This window comes from Rhinolophus sinicus, chromosome 17 (assembly GCF_057876585.1).
Source record: "Rhinolophus sinicus isolate RSI-liver-muscle chromosome 17, RSI-T2T, whole genome shotgun sequence".
Lineage (NCBI taxonomy): Eukaryota > Metazoa > Chordata > Mammalia > Chiroptera > Rhinolophidae > Rhinolophus > Rhinolophus sinicus.
The window spans coordinates 70,492,203-70,512,649 of NC_142517.1; the positions used below are offsets into that span (position 1 = coordinate 70,492,203).

General features: G+C 37.4%; 1 protein-coding gene across 1 annotated transcript in view; it reads right to left on the bottom strand.

Annotated features, from left to right (window-relative positions):
• The window catches only part of TMPRSS7 (transmembrane serine protease 7), a 33,677-nt gene extending 14,037 nt beyond the window's left edge, over positions 1-19,640 (bottom strand). Inside the window, exons 1-10 of the mRNA XM_019715186.3 lie at positions 17,862-19,640; positions 15,844-16,114; positions 12,489-12,619; positions 11,435-11,502; positions 10,130-10,323; positions 9,070-9,108; positions 7,854-8,082; positions 6,408-6,538; positions 4,518-4,630; positions 1,257-1,363 (exon numbers count right to left, since the gene is read on the bottom strand). Of these exons, the coding sequence (XP_019570745.3) occupies positions 1,257-1,363; positions 4,518-4,630; positions 6,408-6,538; positions 7,854-8,082; positions 9,070-9,108; positions 10,130-10,323; positions 11,435-11,502; positions 12,489-12,619; positions 15,844-16,114; positions 17,862-17,909 (1,331 nt within the window). The 5' untranslated portion in view covers positions 17,910-19,640. The remainder of the gene's footprint in view (positions 1-1,256; positions 1,364-4,517; positions 4,631-6,407; positions 6,539-7,853; positions 8,083-9,069; positions 9,109-10,129; positions 10,324-11,434; positions 11,503-12,488; positions 12,620-15,843; positions 16,115-17,861) is intronic.
• Positions 19,641-20,447: the final 807 nt, after the last annotated feature.

A 20,447-nucleotide genomic window follows, 5' to 3' on the forward strand; every position in this document is an offset into this window, starting at 1 on the left:
GGAAATCATGGGTGGTAGGTATTGTATTGGGTGGGAGGGTAGGGAGTATCTCATTTCCAAAGCACAGTTCTATCTTAGGCATACAACTTTACAAAAGGTTTGTTTTACAAACCTCTAATTAGATACTAAAATGCTCTATCCTTAAAGCTTTGGGGCACATTCTATAATATTTTTCTACCCAATTTCATTTCTAAAGCAATCTTACTAATCATAATAGCCAATCTTTCTTCGTGTGTAATATGCATCGAATGTTTTAAAAAAAAAACATCCACCTTATTAACCAGGAATGATTACCTCATTTTACAGACTGAAGATCAAAGAGGTTAAATAATGTGTCCTAGTTAATGTAGCTACTAAATTACAGGGCTGGAATTTGAACCCAGATCTTCTCCTTCTGACACAATAGATCCTTGATTCTATAATACTCCCCAAAGGAATACAAGCCACATCTTAATAATGGATCCAAGAATGCCTTTAAATCAGATAGACTCTATCCCAGTGAAGACAGGACCAATGACTATTTAGCAAGTAATCTGAGTCTAAACGAAACGAAAGGCGGTTTTTCAGGAAAATCCTATAGAAAGGAAAGGTTTTCATTCATGGAATAATAATAAACAAAAACTTAGCAGGCAAATCCCATGGGCTAACTTCACAAAGATTCTTATCTCAAAGTAAGCTGAGAAGCTATTCTGTTGCCAAGACAGGGCATCTTATATTTTTAAATACAAGACCTATTATAACTTCAGAAGCAAACAAAAAATAATGACAACTAAAGGACAAGTTATAGGTGAAAGTGAGGACCTACTAGGTGGGCTCAGGAAACCCAGGCATCTAGATTTCTCTCAGCCTCTATCTGGTCAGTCAGCCTCAACCCAGGTCCCAGCCTCAGGATAAAACCAGCGATTTGGGCCTTCCTACTGCACAGAAGTAGCTAATGGTTTCTAACTTTTCTACCACCAGGATTCCTATTCACTATTTTTTGCTCCATGGCTCCATGGTTTGAAAGACTTTGTGTGTCAAACTATTTTTGTAAAGTGTAGTGTGCACAGCCACAGCCAGCAGCATAGAGCAAGGACTCGGGGACCAGAGACCCAGGCTTGTATCCTGGCTTACTCACTTACGAGCTGAGTGGCATTGAGCAAGTTATTTAACTCCTATATTCCTCCATTTCCCTATCTTTGGGGACAAGAAATCCAAGGCTTTGAACCTCTGAGCAAGGCCTTTTATCAGATTCCTTACACATGGAAACCACTTACATGTGCTCATTAATTTCCCACCATCCGTGGTCACAGCCTTTCATACTCTTCTTGGTTATTGAATAGTTATGGAATTTCAGTGCTATGCCAAGAGTTGTTAGGGGAGTCTGCGAAAAACAAACATAAGTCAGAAAACAAACAAACAAACCAAAAAAAAAATGACCCAATTGAACGACATGTGTCAGGCTAAGATTCCCTTACTCAGAAGTCACTCCCTTGGTTTCTGTTGTAAGGGCATTTCATTCTTTGTGCCCTGTGGCCTTTGGTGGGGTAGCCCACATCCCCTGAGTGAACTGCGATGACGAGGAGAGCATGATAGAGAGGAGAGCAGGCAACGCAGTGCTCAGGGAAGAGCTATTAGGCTGCACTTTGAGTGAGCAAAGTGACAAGGGACACATGAGGTCATTCATCTCTGGGTTTCAGTTTCCTTCTAGTCAATGAACTTAACTTTGAAAACACCCACATGCCAATGAGCGTGCACATTTTTCTCCTTAAATGACAATCATGACATTGTTTATTTAAAGTACTATTCAGATTTTTAGAAACAGGAGAAATGAAGCAGCATCCTTTTCACATGAAACCTGGTTACTCCTGAGGACAGTTACTGAGTCACCCCTAGGTCTCCTCGGAAGAGATAAAGCAAGAGAAGGAACTGCCTGTATAGAACATGTACAATGAGTGCGCGCACACACACACACACACACTATACAACTAACCTTTTTATGGCATTGTATGACATGCATATACATTATGTCTGATGTGCCACAATTTTGGTTTTAATTTTCATTTTGACCCAGGAATTATTTGAGAGTTTTTACATTCACAGGGAGTAGAATTTTGGTTTACACATTTTCAAGTTTTCTAATTCTATTTTAATTAGATACAAGATCATTTATTGCTTATACTGTTTTTAATTTATTAAGGATTTTGTTGTGATCAAACGTATGAATTCTCCACAGTCATTTTAAAAAAGGGTAATTTCTGTGTGTGTGTGTGTGTGTGTGTGTGTGTGTAATCCTCATTATTTGTATGGTTTAATACCTTTCTTAACCTTATTTATTGTCCCCCACTACCTCTGTCATGAACCAAGAGAAAAAAATTAAAACCTCTTCTTTAAGCATTGTCCATTTCTTTTTGATTGTTCCACAGGATTTGATTTATAAATACTAATGCTATATCCTTTGGTGCATAAATAATTGTCATAATTACATCTTCTTTTTCTCACTGAAGTTGTTGCCCTGATTTCAACAATGCCTGGCACCAAGTTTGCGATCCCTGCTTTCTTTTTGTTTACATTTGCCTAGAATGATATTGCCCATCCATTTCTCTTCAGCTTTATTAAATGACTTTTTTATTCATTTTGTCTTTTAAAAACAACATACTGTACAATTAAGTTTGCAGCAACATTTTGTGATTCAATCCTACTCTCTTTCTTTTTTTGTTGTTATTGAGATTTCATTGCCATAAACATGAGTTAGAACATAATGATTTGCTATTTATGTATATTGCAAAATGCTGACTACAATAAGGTTGGTTAATATCTATTGCTGTGCAGTTAAAATAGTTTTATTGTGATGAGAATTTTTAAGATCTACTCTTAGCAATTTGTCAATACAATACAATATTATTAAATATAGTTAATAATATTAATTATATTAATATTAACTATAGTCACCATGCTATACATTATATCCTCATGATTTATTTATTTTATAAGTGGAAGTACATACATTTTGATCACCTTCATCCATTTTGCCCAACCTCTATCTCTAGCAACCACCAATCTCTTCTCTGTATCTATGAGTTCAGTTATTTATTTATTTATTTATTTTAGATTCCACATATAAGTGAGATCATAAAGTGTTTGTCTTTCTCTGTATGTCTTTCTCTTCCTTTCTAACTCCTCCTTTCATCTTCTCTTCCCCTTACCCTCTCCCCAAACTTCAGACTTGATAGTCATCTGAAGCTTTGAGATTCTGCTACCCTGAGGCCTTAAGAACCTGGCCGTGAGTAAGTGTCTAGTACCTTTATGTTTTAATTACTTCGCAAATGTTTGTGATGATGATAAAAAAGTAAATTAAGGATGCATGCCATCAAGACATTGACATCAAGTACAGATTTAGGTATAATAAAATCATTAAAAATATTTAACTTACTTGCACAAATCATACGTGTAGCAAGCGAACACCTGCCTCAGGGCCTTTGCTTTAGTTGTTCCCTTTGCCTACAACGCTCTTTCATAGGTATGCACAAGGTTAGTTCCCTCAGATCTTTCAGGTTTCTGTGCAAATGTCCCCTTGTCAGTGAGGCTCTCCCTGACCATCCTATTTAAGATCATAAATGTACCCTTTGTACACCCCACCAGTCACTCAGCTACATCCTCCTCCTTGCGTTAGTGTTCTCCATAGTACTGTACCACCATGTAACATACTATATATTTTTCACTTGTTTGTTTGTTGCCTATCTCCCACTGCTCTCAGAGGGCGGAGCTCTTGTGTGGATGTGTCTGATCTTATGGATCGCAGTGTTTAGAATACTGCCTGATATGTAGTGGGCATTCAATAATAAAATGCTGAATGAATATAGTCAGCATAACAATTAGATATAAACAGCCAGCAGCATGCTGAATGAATATAGTCAGCATAACAATTAGATATTGTTATGCCACACAATAATATATGTAATGAAAGAGCAAAGGTGATATCTTTCTCTATCTCCCGCCACATGATAGTACAGTTGAAGAAAGAAAAATAGTTTGCAGACTAAGATTTTTTAAAAAAAAGCAGAAAAAAAGCAGGAACACCCTGTCTAGCCCCAGAGGGAAATGTATATACTTCACATAAATTTACACTCTGTTTTGCTTATTCAACTGAAATATATATTGCCTAATCCAATTCATTATTCCTTTATTATTCCTATTATAATACTGATGATGAAGTAATTAAAAATTAATAAATGAGCTCTGTCATAATTAAATAATAATTTGTTTGATCCTGTAACAATGTCTTTGCGTTTTTAATACAAACAAACAAAAATAATAAATTGGAAAAATAAGCCCAGTCTGCAAAGGACAGTTAATTTGTGGGCAGAGGACTGAAATTATAAGAAACTTTAATGTTTTGATAATATGTTTCAATAAAGTTTAAATATTATAAAATTAACTAATGCTGTATTTGTAATTAAATTTAAATATGAAGGTAATTTAATTCAAAAATAAATTGCTACTGAAAATAGGATAAGATAGTGGTAAACCTAGGCTACCTGAAATTTCCAGGTACACTTGCATTTTGGAGGATAGTAGCTTGGGTAATATGGACTTGAAATTTTCCCTTCAAAGCCAGTGATTTCTTTGACCAACACTGCATTTTCACAGTCTGGAAAAAAAAATCAGTAACACAATGATTTGTAGTTGTGAGATTATAGGAAACACATTGCATATATTTCTTTAGAAATGTACACTTTCTTGATCGACAAGCATATATATTTTTTGAAATGTAAACTAAAATTTAAAAAAAGAAATAATATCCTTCAGATGTAGAGCTAAACTACTTGTTCAAATTCTATATTTGTTTTCAAATTATACATTTTGGCTACAGATCAATAGGATGCTTTTTTTCCTTTAAAAACATAGTTTAAATATATTTTTAAAGCTTCTGGGCTTATTTTGCTCAAGTGAGTGTATATTTGTTGTTGAAGAAATATACTCAGTTTACATAATATGTTGTTCTGTTTAAATAAGACAATCTAAATGTCTATTCTTACTGATATGGTCATCCTTCTGCTAGAATGTGAGTTTCCTGAAAGTATTGATTTATGTCTTTTTTGTTTAATGCTATTTCCCTAACACCTAGAATAATTCTTGGCATATAATAAACACTCACCTGAATAGACGAAGTCCACTACAATCTTTCTGAGATAATCACATTTTTAACCTTTGGAGTTAGAGATAATTTTCAACCCAACAATATCTTAAATATCTAGTTCAATTTTGTTCAATAAATCCATTTTACATTTGGTTCTGTAATAATTTGAAGTGGAAAACCATCAAAATAAGCCACTGCCCTAAAATATAGATGAAACTATAGCTATCATCATCTACTTAAGCCAAAACCTCAGCCCTCCTCATCCGCAGTTCCCATTCTGAACCCTTTGGCTTTACTAATGCTTATAAAGAAGTTACCAAGACACGACTTACAAGATCTGAGCAGTTGCAAAAAATACTGCAAAGAGTCTAGAGTTTCAGTGAAGGCGCTTTTTGTTTTGTTTTACTTCATCAACCCAAGTCAAAAAGAGAAGAATGAGCGGGAGAATGACATATTGCTCATGATTACCTAGAAAAAACCATTAAATCCTTGACATTTTGCTTCATAGGCACTTTCTAGGGTGTCATTCACATGCATTACTATAAATGAGAAGTCATGAAAGATAGTTTAGTATGCTGTTACTGAGCTATTGTCTCACAGCTCCAAACCAAGCCTGCTTTGTCCTACAGGGCTGGGGTTGGGACTCTGCAAACTACTTCCTTCCTTTACCGCCTGGCTTCCTGATAGGCTGTGCCAAACGGGGGTGCTAAAGGTAAACTAGAAAGTTGGAGGAGGAAGAATTCCTGGGAGTGTCACCCAGCAAAGCTTCTTCATCCTGCAGAGACATTTCCTTCCTGTAACTGAGTTGAATCCTGTTAGCAGTTTTTCCAGCTTCCATTTTATTGCATCTCCTTTAAAGATACCAACTGTCTGGCACCCACTCCTCAAAGGTCTGGGTCCCAGGTTCTTGAACACCTGCCTTTCAACTCAGAGACACCAGCACCAGCTGAGCAATAAACCCTCCTCAGAGGTCTCAGTTTCTTTCCAACAGACACTTCTCCAAGCTCTAAACTCTAATCATTCCTTCATATGTTAGACCTATTGTACCTTACATTTTCTTTTTGCCTTTCCAGTTACCTAGTTAATTAACACCTTATACTGAGTAATAGCTCTTTACATTAAATTCGTTCTGTGAGAATAACTAATATGATCTCTCTTCTGACTGGACCCTGAGTCAGAGTCCCTGACTTACACAACTAGTGTTATAGCACAGCCTCAAGACAGATCAGAAAGGAGTGTCATAATAAATATTTCTAACGGGGACTTTTTTCAGTTGGAAAAGACTTACTTTGTTCTGGAATGACCTCGAAATATGCCCGGATTCCTGATAGCCTCTGTATTTGAGGAGACTTAAATATCACCAACATGAGATTATTTGTAGAAACAAATGACATTAATGTTCTTGTGGGTTCACAAATTCTGAAACCAGATAACAAGAGTACATGAATAATATGTTATTGAGGAGTGGGCATCTATCCATCACTAATGCACACATTTCCTGGGGCCATCCACACAGTTCTTGTGAATCAGGTTCTGCCAGCCAGATTTTCATCCACTAGTGGCCACAGGGCATGACAGAGGGAGGGGAGTTGATAAAGATACACAAATATTTGTTCAGTAACTACTGAAGAATTCTCCTGAATAGCCATCACTGGATCCTCCTTGAGAGCAAACAAGGTAGAAAGGCAGGGTATTTAATAGCTAAGACCATGGGCTCTGCACTAAGAAAAAGTGGGTTCAAAGCTCAGTTCCATCATTTAACTGGCTGAAAAACTCTGGGCAATGAAGTAATAAAATCTTCACAACTGCCAGTTTCCTTACTATGAAATGGTAGTAATAATAATAGTATACTCCTCCTAGTACTGTGGTGAGGATTAAATGAGATAATAACTAATATGTCTGGAAGGATAAAAACAAACCAACAGTAATGACTGAGAAATGGGAGCCAGCGATAATCTTACTTTTCACTACATATTTTTATATACTGTATGGATTTTTAACATGCACATTCATCCTCAAAATATACATAGATACAAACAAACAGAAAACACTGTTACATACATACATAAATACTATTAAAATAATGAGATAATTCATGTACCTTTTTAGCACAGTGAATAACAAATAATAAATTTTTAATAAACCATCATGATTAGGCTAAAAAAATATTGAGCATTCATGAAGTAAAGTGAAAAAATATTAGGGTATATATAAGTATATGTGTGTGTAATAACATATATGTGTGAAATAATTTATGCAAAAATATAAGACATTTGTTCTGGGTAATGGGATTGTGAAATAATTGATATTTTTGGGGGATTGACCTCATTTTCACAATGAATAAATATGGTGTTATCTTTACAATAAGGAAAAAATAATCATTTTAATAATTTTATGCAATCATCATAGAATATTTATTCTCATACTTTACTGAAACAGTATACTTCATTGTGATTGCAATATAAAATTAAAGAAAACATCTGTTATGTTTCAGAACTATTGGCTAAAGTTCCTGCTGTATTGATTTTTGACTCTTATATGCTACGGGGGCAAAGCAAACATTGTTGTCTGCTAGGCTTATACAGAGGGTACTACGTAAGTAGGGAATGGGTCATTGACTTCATGAGTATACACAAAAATGGATTTTAAAAAATCCAAGGGGAACTCAGATCTACAAAAAAGGAGATGTTGTAAACAATATTTTCACTCGCCAACCAGAGTGCTTGCATAATACCTATACAAGATGGTGCTCCGGATTGGCAAGAGGGAGTCGTAAATGGTCAGGGAGTCGGTGACACAGTTGTCGGCTTCAATCTGGACGGACTCTATTGACAGACGTATCACATAGCCCACGATGGCCACCAGCTTGAAGTGGCACATCAGCCTCCCTGAGGTTGCAGAAATCTCCAGAGGGTAGCGGAGAGACAGATGATCTGCATACAAGTACTGAGAGCAGCCTTTCTCTGTGGAGACAACATTTTTATTTTGTTTTAGGAACTACTTTTCTAGTAATCTTTATAGAAGAGTAAAGAGCAAAAGAGGTCACGTGGAGGACATCTGCTGTCTTTGCCAGCCTCGAGCCCATTCCCTTCTCTCCTGATAACAGCACTAGATTTTACTTTGAGAAACTATCCCTACCCTGCCTATATGGTTGGATTGGGGTTAAACTCACCCCTAGGTATGGGGTAGGCACATGACTCAGATTGGCCAGAGTCAAAGAAACTAGTTCAGGAGTCAGCATGTCAGCTAATCCAAGAATATGAGACTCAGCCCCAGAATTTCTGCAGGAACTATTAGGAAACATGTCAGGTTTTTTCTACTATGCCGTATTTCCCTGAAAATAAGACCTAGTCAGACCATCAGCTCTAATGGAGCAAAAATTAATATAAGACATGCTAATTTTTGCTCCAAAATAAGAGCAGCTCTTAATTTAATATAAGAGTGGGTATAATTAATATAATATAATATAATATAATATAATATAATATAATATAATATAATATAATATAAAATACCGGGCCTTATATACATTTTTGCTCCAAAAGCGCACTAGACCTGATGGTCCAGCTACGTCTTCTTTTCAGGGAAACACGGTAGTTGCTAAACTGATAAATTATAAGCTTGGATTTGCTGGTGGCCATTTGTGCTACCACATTGGAAGAATACACTTGAAGTCTCAACAGAGGAAAGCAGAGACGCAGTCCTAATGATAGTTTATCTTAGGACCTGGACCCAACAAAGCCTGAAGCCAGATCACCCCAAGTATGTTCCAGTTATATGAGTCAATCAAATTTATTTTGTGCTTGAGCCAGTTTGAGTATATTTCTGTCACTTGCAACTGAGAGAGCACTAACAAATACCATCATTTGAAAAGGAAAGCTATAGCCAAAAAGGATACTGATTTGGAGGAACTGGGGGGAGGAGGGAAGAAACCACATGGCATAATTTACCGGATCCTATGGTTGAAGAGTAATCTGACCGAAGCCCAGCTGCATTAAAAAAACACACAGAAAAGAGATTGTCAGTCCCAGTATTTCATTTTCACTTTGTTAGAATTTTGTCTAGTAAAAACATTTTCAGTCCTTTAAGAGCAATCGGACATATCTGAGATTTGCTTTAAAATAATCCAGTGAGAGTAGGGGAGGTTGTTTAGGTATTTAGATATCAAAAGGGACAGACATGAATTGATAGTTGTTGAAGTTGAGTAAAGGGTATGTGGAAATTCGTTATACTATTCTCTTTCCTTTTGTATGCTTGAAATCACCCATAATAACAAGTTGTAAATATTTTTAAAAGTAAAAAGAAGTCAAGCAAATATGATAATAATTAGTCATATTAATTAGTCCTATATCTGAAATAGTGTATGTGGTACAGAATTTTCATTCATTCAACGAATACTTATAAGCCACCTAATAACATAAGCCTAGCATATACATACATATATATATATACTATGTATATATATAATTTATATCATATATACATATAATTTAAATCATAATTTAAATCATAAATATAATTTAAATTAAAAGAGAAAGCTGCATAAATTTTGGGTTACACAATAATTAAACCATTTTCCTGTTGAGACAAATTGATGGAATTTGCACTTTGACAGGGCTATCGGGCAGGTTGTTTTGAAGCACTTGGCAACACTACATAACATAGGTTCAGTTCTGTCCAGATGACAGAAGAGACAAGATAAACCTCAGCAAAATTTTCCTTCTTCAGGACTTTATTCCTTGGTGCCTTAGTTTGAATAAGCCAAATTAAATATAGGGGGGGTACTCTTTAATAATTTCAATGTCATATATATTTTGGCCCCAATTCTATTGTCCAGTGTGTAAAATTTAACCACTTCCTTTATCAACATAGCTCCAATGTCTTCAACTAATCCTGTTCCACTGAGATTGTGAAAGAGAATACTCCATTACAAGAGTGACTATGAGAATGACAGTGTCAGGAGGGCTGTAGGAAGGAATGCTTAAAGGGGAATTAATCACCAACAATCACCATTTAGTACCACAGAGTCCATGTCCACAGCCAGACCCTGCAAGCTTCCCACAGAGGTCCGGTTTATGATGCTCGTCTGGATGGAGTCCTTCAAGATGGCAGCCACACAATCCTCACAGAAGATATGGGTCTTGGCATGTGGCATGACAAACACAATCCAAAAGTGAACAAGGAGGCCACCTTTGTTGTTACTGCTATAGTGAAAAGATAAAGATATTCAAGGACACCTCGTAGGAAGTAGACTTTCATAGGAAACCAGTGACCTAACTGATAAATTCAAGGTAAGGCCAGTGAGCACATCCTTCAATGAAACATAACTTTCTTCTTTAGGAAGTCATTGACTCCTGGATTGGGAAGCGAGAGTGTCATGGTACATGTATTCTTGTGTTGAGTTCAAATCTGTAACTGTTAGTGTATAGTTGCGTCTCCACAGAGAATATAGTATTTCTATGGATATCAATCAATATTCACTGCTATCATAACAAGTTATAATTTTTGATACTTCACTGTTTAGCACCTCACAGTGCTAAATCTGCTTTATCCCATTTAATCTTATGAGGAAGTTCCTACTATTATTCTAGATTTACAGATGAGGAAATTAGGGCAAACAACAACTCAGAATCACACAGCTAGTTAGTAGGAATTCCAGGAATCGACCCTGGTTTGGTTTCCAGTGACCGGAAACTCCTGGAGCAGAAGCTCCTAACTGCATAAATATTGTCACGTTTTATGAAAAAAATATACAATAATGCTCTACAGTGAATGACTTAGAAAATAAAAGATGACTGAAGGTAAACAAATTCTTTTATTTCAAGACTTCTCAGTGATTTTAATATGCCAAAGTGGATTGTGAATCTCTGCAGATATATTGCGGGTGAAGGAGGGTGGTTTCCAGTACCCAGCACACAATTTTTCCTAAAAGTTATTTGACCATGGGATCCTTTTTGTCTCAGAAGGTCTCTAGTGACCAGTTTTTTACTGAGCATAGTCTGAGAAATGCTGATCTATGTTTTATTTTTGCCTCCATCCAATATAGTCACCATATTTATGGCTATTTTGTCCAGTGACTTTCATACAGGGTCCAGGATCCCAGCTATGGGGGAAGCGAGGGCTTTCATAGATGAAGAGAAAAACTCAGCATGACAGCATAGCAAAGAATTGGGTCACTGTTGCACTAAAAGGGCATTAAGTCTCAACCACTCCCAAGAAGTTACTTAAGAACGGTGGTATCTCAGCCTTTCTGTGGCTCTGAGAGGAATTTATAGCAGTGAATGTAGAAACCCAAAAACAAGGAACACAGATTACCTGACGTCTGCAACGACCGACTGCTTGTAAAATTTGGAGAAGGCAGATGTTGTGTAAACCAAGTTTACCTGAAAAAGAACTAAAAGGTTTCTGAAATCTTTCAAAATTGGCTTCCTCTCATAGTACCTAGCATGCTTTAGGTCCAAGCTCTGATTAGCTAGCAAGGAGAAAAACAAAGCTCAAACTAAAGGCCTCTGTCTCCAATCCCAGACATTATTACTTGAATTCAAATATATTTTTACTTCCTCTAGTAGTCTTGGGTTGCTTTATTTTCATTCTGCTTTCTGTGAAGAATAGTTACCTTCATTCAGTTATTCCTGTGTTTATACACCCTAAACAAGCTTAACTTCTGTATTCTGCCTATTCCAAAGTTAATTTTCTCCACAATTAATAAATCAAAATCCTTTAAGCATACTTTCAAAGTATTTGACCCAAGCTCTTTTCTATCAATAAATAGCATTGAAAATTTAGACTCTTAAGGATACATTCCTGTATGAGCCACTAGGGGGCGGGTGGTGCCCACCGCCAGGTCTACTATCCCTTTTCTGAACTACAGTCCCTAGGGAAACAACTAGCCCTTTTAAAACTCCATAATTTGCTCTCAAAACAGAGGTATTTCCATCAATTTACTTTCTTTACTCTTACTTAGCATTTCTGAATCAAACTGACTCATCTGTCAAATCTTTTTCTCTTCCTGTATTTCCCTCACTACACAATAGCAAAATCACCTACCTAATTGCCCAAGAATAAAACAAACAAACAAACTTAGACATAATATTGCATATACAGTATAGTAGAAAACATTAGGAGCTGTGGAGTTTAAATTCACTATGTAATACGGAACATTTTACCTACACCTGCTGGCCCCATTGTGGTTTTTTCCCCCTCTTTTTCAAAAAAAATCTGTAAAATGGTGATCAAAATGCCTACCTCTGGGATGTGACAAATAACTGATATATATTGCACAGTAAGATACTTGTGACTGTTAAACACCGTCCCCTCACCCTCTGACCCCACCCTGCCCAGACTCTCACCCTCTCCCCCATCACCTCACCACTTGCTGCACAGTCTGTGCCACTGACAGAAATTCCCTGGAATCCTTCTGTTGGTATTCAGGAAGAAATTCAATGTTGGTGATGCGAAACATCCCAACAAAGTAAAAAGCATCTCTGCTTTCTGTCTTACCTGTAAGACAGAGAAAAGGCAGGTAGGGGGTTTTCCCACATGTGTAGTAACGAGGTATTATCTGATCTATGTCAGTATCAGGCTCCCAAAAATGATTTTATTTTACGCAACTATGTATTTTACTGGTTCACAGCTTGTGAAGCTCTAAATGTAGTTAACATCTCTTCTATCAGTAGTAAACACCATATCCCTTAAAATATTCTATAAGATTCTGACAAGTACTTAAGAACAAGATTAAAAGATAGAAGATATCTCTTTGACTTTATACGTGTCCTAACACTAAGGGGCCAAAAAAAGCATACACAATTTTTATGGATCTTGAGTCTATGGAAGGTAGGGAGGTAAAAAATGTAGACCATCAAGCTCTGAGGTGAAGTGAGCTTACTGGGAGAAGAGGAAAGCTTCCCTCAGCGGACCTTCACTGAGCTCATCCTCTCTCTGACTTGTATGGCTGATGCCCAGGGTGCTGGGCCAGTCCTGAGCTCTGTGCAGTGCAGGGAGAATGTACCCTGATGATCCAAAAAGCGTGGTTCTCAGACTGGTGTCAGGTCACTCCTGCTCAAATACTCTGCCCAGTGAGGACCATAGGACGGGGTGTCAGGCCTGCACAGAAACTTCTGACAAGACAAGCAAAGAGAGTGCTGTGTCTGAATTGCCTTCGGGCACCTGAGAATAGCTTGAGGAGATGGGGGCTCTTCTTTCTGCCTTTTCTTTTGGTTACCAACGTCATGCTGCTTTGCGGCACCATCCCCCAGACTCCCATGGCTGTGGTACATTTCTTTCCTGTGGCACGTGCCCCACTGCATCGTAAGTTCTGTCTGCCTGTCTGTCCTTCTAGAGGAACAGTAACTTCTCAGCCCCTAACATAGTGTACGAGTGCCTGAGCTCATTTTGAAGTTCAATAAATGTTTTTGGGAAGGAAGGGAGAGAAGAAGGGGGGGATAGAAGAAGAAAGGGAGATAATAGTTCTATTCTCTCTTAGCACAATGCCCAGCACACGGAAATGCTAAATAAGTGATGACTGAATTAAAAAGACAGTGCATGAGTATCATGCTAAGTGAAATAAGTCAAATGGAAAGGGACAAAATCAAATGATTTTACTCATTTACGGTATACAAAACAAAAAGCAACAAACAAACAAACAAAAAAAAAAACAAGTGAACTCATTGACACAAACAACAGTAATGTGGTTACCAGAAGGGAAGGAGGATGGGGGCAGGATGAAGAAGATAAAGGCGGTCAAATACATGGTGACAGAAGGAGACTAGACTTTGGGTGGTGAGCACACAATGCAATGTACAGTTGATGTATTTTAAAATTGTACACCTGAAACTTATATAATGTTATTAACCAATATTACCCTAATAAATTTAATTTAAAAGAAAAGAAGGTGCAACCTGTGTGAGTGATAAGAAGCCACCTCCCTTATATGACTCAGCCAGGGTCACATCAGCTTCAGGCAGTGCAGGGAGGTGGGAGTGGGGGAGGGGCAAAAAGGAAGGGGCAGGAGGCCTGAGCTTCTGTCCTAGATTTATCCTTTCACGTTGTGTGACTTTGGATGGATCACCCTGTCTCACTAGGCCTCTCATATAGAACAAAGTTTGTTTTATTTCTGATTTTACCAAGGAAATGCTTCTTGGACTTTTTTCTTTTTATCCCCTTTTAGACTCTTTAAAATTTGAATGAGAGCTATGACTTCTATCTAGAAGCTCATACCTCCTTCGGGTATCAGTAAATACTTATGAGTCAAGATAACAACAATGCAAGGGAGATCACTTGGCCTTGACCCAGATTACATTTACCTAACTCTCTAGCTCATCCCAACATACAAGACCCTGCATCATCTCCCTGATGATCCTGTCCACTTCATTTCTCAGGGTCACCCTCCACGCCCAAATTTCACGCGTTGAAACTAACCTGGGTTGTTTGTTGAACAATTCTTGCTTGTTCATACCAGTTTCCATTATAGTGGTCTGTCTTTCTGAAAGGCCCTCCTCTGATTTTCACACAGCCAAAAAACTACTTCTACACAATTTTCCAAAACTTTATACAAAAATGCTATGGCAATGCAAAGGTATCTATTAAGGGCTGGCAGAGAACTGATGGGAATTTAATTGGTTTGCTCTGAGTTGCAGTCATGTTTCTTTTGTGTTGTCTTAATTGCCCATTGACTTGACTTTCCTCATTAGTCTATAAGGACAAAGATTCTTTCTTGTCTACCACTCTGTCCCTAGGGCTGTCAAAGGCCCAGATGGCATTCCAAGTGTCAAATGAATTTTCAGGAACCAGTTGATGAAGCCTTACTCTGGACTCCATTTCTGGGCAGGTTGGGTGTCTCCCTTTTGTGATTGCCAAGTAATTACTTAAACAAACAAAGAAACAAACAAAAATCACCTTACTCTCTCTCTCCAGCACTGAACTGTGAGATTTTTTGAAATTTAAAAACGCATCTGTGAGCTTTTTGAAGATGAGAGGCATTTTGGTATGCCTGATGTCTTATATTGTGCCACACAAATTATACATGATGGATTTGTCTATGACCTGAACTGTTCAAGACAATATGTATTCATTCTTTGCCTATAAATCTTGCTTTCCTACCAAATTTTAATATCTTGGTGAGAACACATATCTTGTATCAAATATATTAAGGTGTATATAGTGGGAAGTCTAGCATAAGTTAGCAAATGCTATAGTTGCTGAGCTGCATGGGTTCGTACTCTCTAAGGAAGAATTTCGTTATGACTCCTGTTTCAAAAGGATCAATCAGATCGACAAAAACATAAAAACAGAGGAGAAAAAGGTACATGAATAAAATGAAGCCCAGGGAGCTGGAATATAAGGTTGCCTAGAAACAAGCAGTGGGTGGAATGAGGAAATGAAATAGCTTAACATTCTATTCATTTTTTTTAAACCTAAAAATGGATTACATTTCTGAACTAGTCAAAATTTGCTCCTGAGCATTCTCCTCAGTTTTTCTCATCCTGTTCCCCATCTTTGCTCCTCTTGCTTTCCTATGGAAAGAAAGCGGTGGTGGGAAAAGAATAAATGGGAAAGACAATTCTGGTTTCTTTCTCCTTAAAAACCTCAACAGTTTTAGAAATGGTTATTAGTCTGAGAAACAGGAAAATTCTTTCAGAAACCCCAGGGGCAGATTGGGCCTGCATTTCTCCTGCTGCACTTACAGGATAAGCTCTACCCCCAAAGGAATACAGATTTTAACTCACTGATGTAGAGCCACAGAAGTGTCCAGGCTATGACTGCTAGGATGAATAAAAATACTGTGAAGAGAATGATTTTATTTTGGACATTCCAAAAGGGAGCTTTCTTCTTGAGTTCCTTCTTGGGTTTGGCTTTGTTGATGGGTTTTGGAGGTGGTCGTCTCCCTGGTCTCACTGGTCTCATTGGTCTCATTGGTCTCATTGGTCTCACTGGTCTCACTGGTCTCCCTGGCAACTTCCCCGGGGTACTGACCACCTGAACTGAGATATTGGATATCTTAAAAAAAAAAAAAGCAGAAAGACATATTATCAATCAGAAGTAGTCTAAAGTTTAATTGGAACCACTCAGTAAAGAGAATCTTGGTGGTAAGAATCCTAAATATAAAAAATAAAATAAATAAAATTTTAAAAAATTAAAAAAAAAAAGAATCCTAAATATGTTGAACAAATGATTCATATAAGCGTACCAAATGGACTTGCATTGAATTACACAATTAAGATCAGAAAAAACAGACATTATAAGAACTGTAGTGAAATGGTTCCCAGGTCCTCTCCTCAACTCCCTACTTCTGCTGAACAGATGCAGTAGAAGATAGGCCTGAATTTCATAGAGTGTAGACTAGCAGACCTGGAGATCAGGAGGTTAGGATTCCATGTGGGTCAATTCATGTGGACACAGCTGTGCAGATGAACGTGTTTTTCAAATGTTTGTGTTATATATTACATATTTTTTTTCTCCCACAATCAATTTCTTCTGGGCTGAGATAGGATTGAAAATAATACCATATGTTAGTTCCTCAGAGAAATGAGTTGGTTTCCCAATTATGGCTTCATGACCAAGTGATGGGGAAAAAGAGTGAAGGATGATTTTGTGGTTTGTGTAGGGCTGTCGGATAGGGATCGAAGTGCTTGTTTCACCATTGCCTCGTGTGTGTGCTTGTAAGCCAGCCACTGAAGTGATCAGTGACTCAGTTTCTCAATCACAAATGAAAGAATGATTTAAAAAGAAAGACGGAAATAGAGGGCTTACATTAGAAAATTATTGGTTTTAGCATATTGATGTGCAAAGTGTTATATGCAAGAGGAAAAAAATATATTATTTAACTGTTTCCCCTTCTCTGTTTTTTCCTACTCTACCCTCTGCCATTTGATCCTGTGAATTCTTGAATAATGTATTCGAGAGTTTAGCTTCTTTGAAGGAGAGATTTATACATGTCAGAGTAACTAAACTCCAGTGATGAAATGACTTTTAACCACACATTCTTTTAAAGGCAGCAATCTAGAATACCAATTCCAAAGAAATAATCTCTCTTTTGAGCTCTACTAAGAGTTCGGTCATTCTCTCTTACTCTCTCTCACTCTTCCCTTCAAAGTACATGCCTTTCTGTCTTTAATCCTACCAATTAATGGGATAATACGTGGCCAAGTACATTCTGAATTATTTATGGCTCCCTCATTCTTTTTTGCCAAACACCCTTGTCAACCCCTGGAGTGAAATGTAGCTTATATCCCACCAGGTGAAATTGAACTAGACCAGACCTCATTTAATGTGATGTCCTGCAGGAGTGAGGATGATGTTTCTAAAGAGAAAAACATTCCATTGTAGGATGAGTCGACTATGGGGTCAAGCTACTTTCAAATAGTCCCCCAAATAAATAAAACGGGAAAAACACACAGGAATACTAGCACATGTATAACTGACAAGGCCAAGGTTGGGTCTTTAAGTGCAGGAACACAGTATAGGCAGTCTCAGTTAGCACTGATTAAATTTTAAAATGGAATTTCTGTAGAGATCAGTACAATTTCCCTGGAGTTTTAGAAAAACAGCTGCAAATCAATTGCCAAGTACAGCACTTCAAAACAAGCCCACATTTGTAAAATCCATTAAGTAAGTACCATAGGAAGATAAAATATTCTATTATTGTTGCTCTTATTTTTATAAAGTAACACAGTCTCATTTTACTAACAGAGTCAACAACAAGTAGCATTCAAGTAACAGAGACAGCTTCCCACACTGTACTTACCTTCCCATCAGCAGGTTTGGATGAAACGTCATTGTTTTCTTTGTCCATTTTCAGGTGTTCTGCCTGTGCACATCCAGAGGTGTCTCAAAGCCAGTTTCCACCCCCTTACATTCTCGCTTGAGAAGAATTGGTTGCCGCATTCAAGCTAGCTTTCAGAGGAAAGGAATCAATTTACCTCCACTGGGTCCAGTTCAGAAACTGAAGCTGCCTCATTGCTATATAGTGAATGTTAAAGGGACCTAGCAGTTAACTTTGCACCCAAACTAATGGTTTCTTAATGTAACTCTAATATCCGTCAGACCCCTCGGACCTGAGTCTCCAGACAAGGTTGCCTCACATGAACACTGTCCAACCACCCAAAAATATTTACAAGTCTTTAAAATGTTTGCCAGTCTCTACTAAAGAATATTAAGAGATCTAACTTATAACCCTCAGCTCTGCTTCCTAGAAATCCCCACACCCTCATTTCTCTTGCTCCAGAAACTTCACTCTCCAATTTAGCTCTCCATTTTCCAGCTACCCTCTCAGAAAATCCCTATCTACTGGTAAAAGGGTTATTTTTTTTTTTTTTTCTTTTTTCTCCCCCTCCTCTTGAAATCCTCAGTAAACCCAGGCCCTTTCTCATAAAAATCCCGTTCCCATCTCTCCCATTCTTCCCCATGTCAACCTGACTTAGGTTCAGGGTGGGAAGAGGAAGGTAATCATGAGGGGGAGTGTCAGAGTTTTTCTTAGCAGACATGAGAAGGAAAAAGGCTAGGATTGGTCCTACACGTCTCATCCTTGTGACGGGGACTTTCTCCCTTGTGAACACTTGGTGTCAATGGAAAGCTGATCAATCAGCTTTGAAAGGGGGAAACACTGCTGTGCTGAACACAAACTTTGTTGTCATTCAAAGCCAGGTCATACAAAAGAAAGTGAGAAACTTCCTGTTGAAAGTGGTGAAAGGTTAGGGAGTAAAGACAGAATCACAAACAAGTTATGTCATGTTGTGCACATTTACTTCCTGGCTTTTATTATTTATTAATAACACTGATGAAATAACTAATGATGCTTTGGGCTTTATAATTATAAGATTGGGATATTTAAAAATGAAATCCTCTTTAACTGACCATCCTTTCTGTATTATTTCCCTTGTTTCTAGAACTACTTATTTCACCAATGTAATTTAAATATATGTCCTAGGCAGTGGCCCCTGACAAAGATTCTCTTCTTGAAAGTCAAGCTTTCAAGGCTTCTCTGAGCCCTCGGTTTGATGAGGCCTCATCCTTGGACTCGGAGCTCCCCCTGTCTAGCCCAGCGATAGCAAGAATCCTGCTGTCAGTTTTGTGAGAATCTCCATCTGGGTATCTGATCAAGTTCCTCATACCCCACCCTTGATGTACAAATCTTTGGCCTGCCTTTAGGAAGAACCTTCCTCCCCGTGATGTCTCCTCTTACTAATTTTCTACCAATTACCCCCATCACTCTACTCATTGGCTATAAATCAGCAACTGTCTTTACTATATTTGGCATTGAGCTAAGTTCTATTATGAAGTCTATGCCTTATTGCAATAGTACTGACTAAAATCTCTCTTTACAGCCTTACACTGTGTCCAGCTTTGTTTTTCTTTGAAACCATCAAGATTGGGAAGGGGCAGGAAATCATAGGAGGCTGTACTTTATGTAAAAAATTTAAAAACAATTGTAAACCCAACTAAAGGCTGCTTTTTTATTATCAGCACTTGCCAGCAATTCTAAATAATGTCAGTGATAAAATACTCTTCTCCAAAAAGAATCTTTGACTAGTATAGGTTTTAAACAATTGCTGCCATTACAACTGAGTTTTAATTTTATATATATATATATATATATATATATATATATATATATATGTAAGCTTCAAAGGAGCACATTTTTATTACTCATCTTTTAATAAGTAATGAATGTCATGTAGAACTTAAGAAGTATACAGAACGGGAACTGCAAGATGTAATGTTTTATATCTAATATTTTGTATGCAATATTTACTTTGTTAATTTTATTTTTACTAACATAATTATACATACAAAGTTGAATAAGTTTTTTCACTGTGTTTTTCTAGCCATTATTAGTTGTTTTATTTCATGATTATTACTGAAAATGTTTTCACTGTATAAAAATATGAGTTGTTAAAAATGATGTAGTCTAGGAGGACAGACGTATGACAAAGCATAACAAATGTTAATGGTGGAATCTAGTGTGAGCATGTGTTTACACTATAGAATTCTTTCAACTATATTTTTCAAATTTTTCTTGATAAAATGTTGTGGGGCAGGGCGGGGGTGGAGATTATCACCTCCAGGGGTCAAATACTCTACATAAGCCATGGTTTTGAGAGGCAATAACAGAAAAAGCAGGGGTACAAGATAAAGTCTTGGTGAATGAGCATGCGTACATCTCCTTGCTGCTTTCACTTGCATGAACATTCTGGTACAGAGCCCCTTCAATCCCAGAACATATGACCAAAGACAATCCCAGTGACCAGATGTAGGTTGGTCCTTCCCATCATAAATAGCTTGAAAGATAGTGGAGAGCCTTTTATTCCTTTTCTAGGAACAAAGGTCCTGT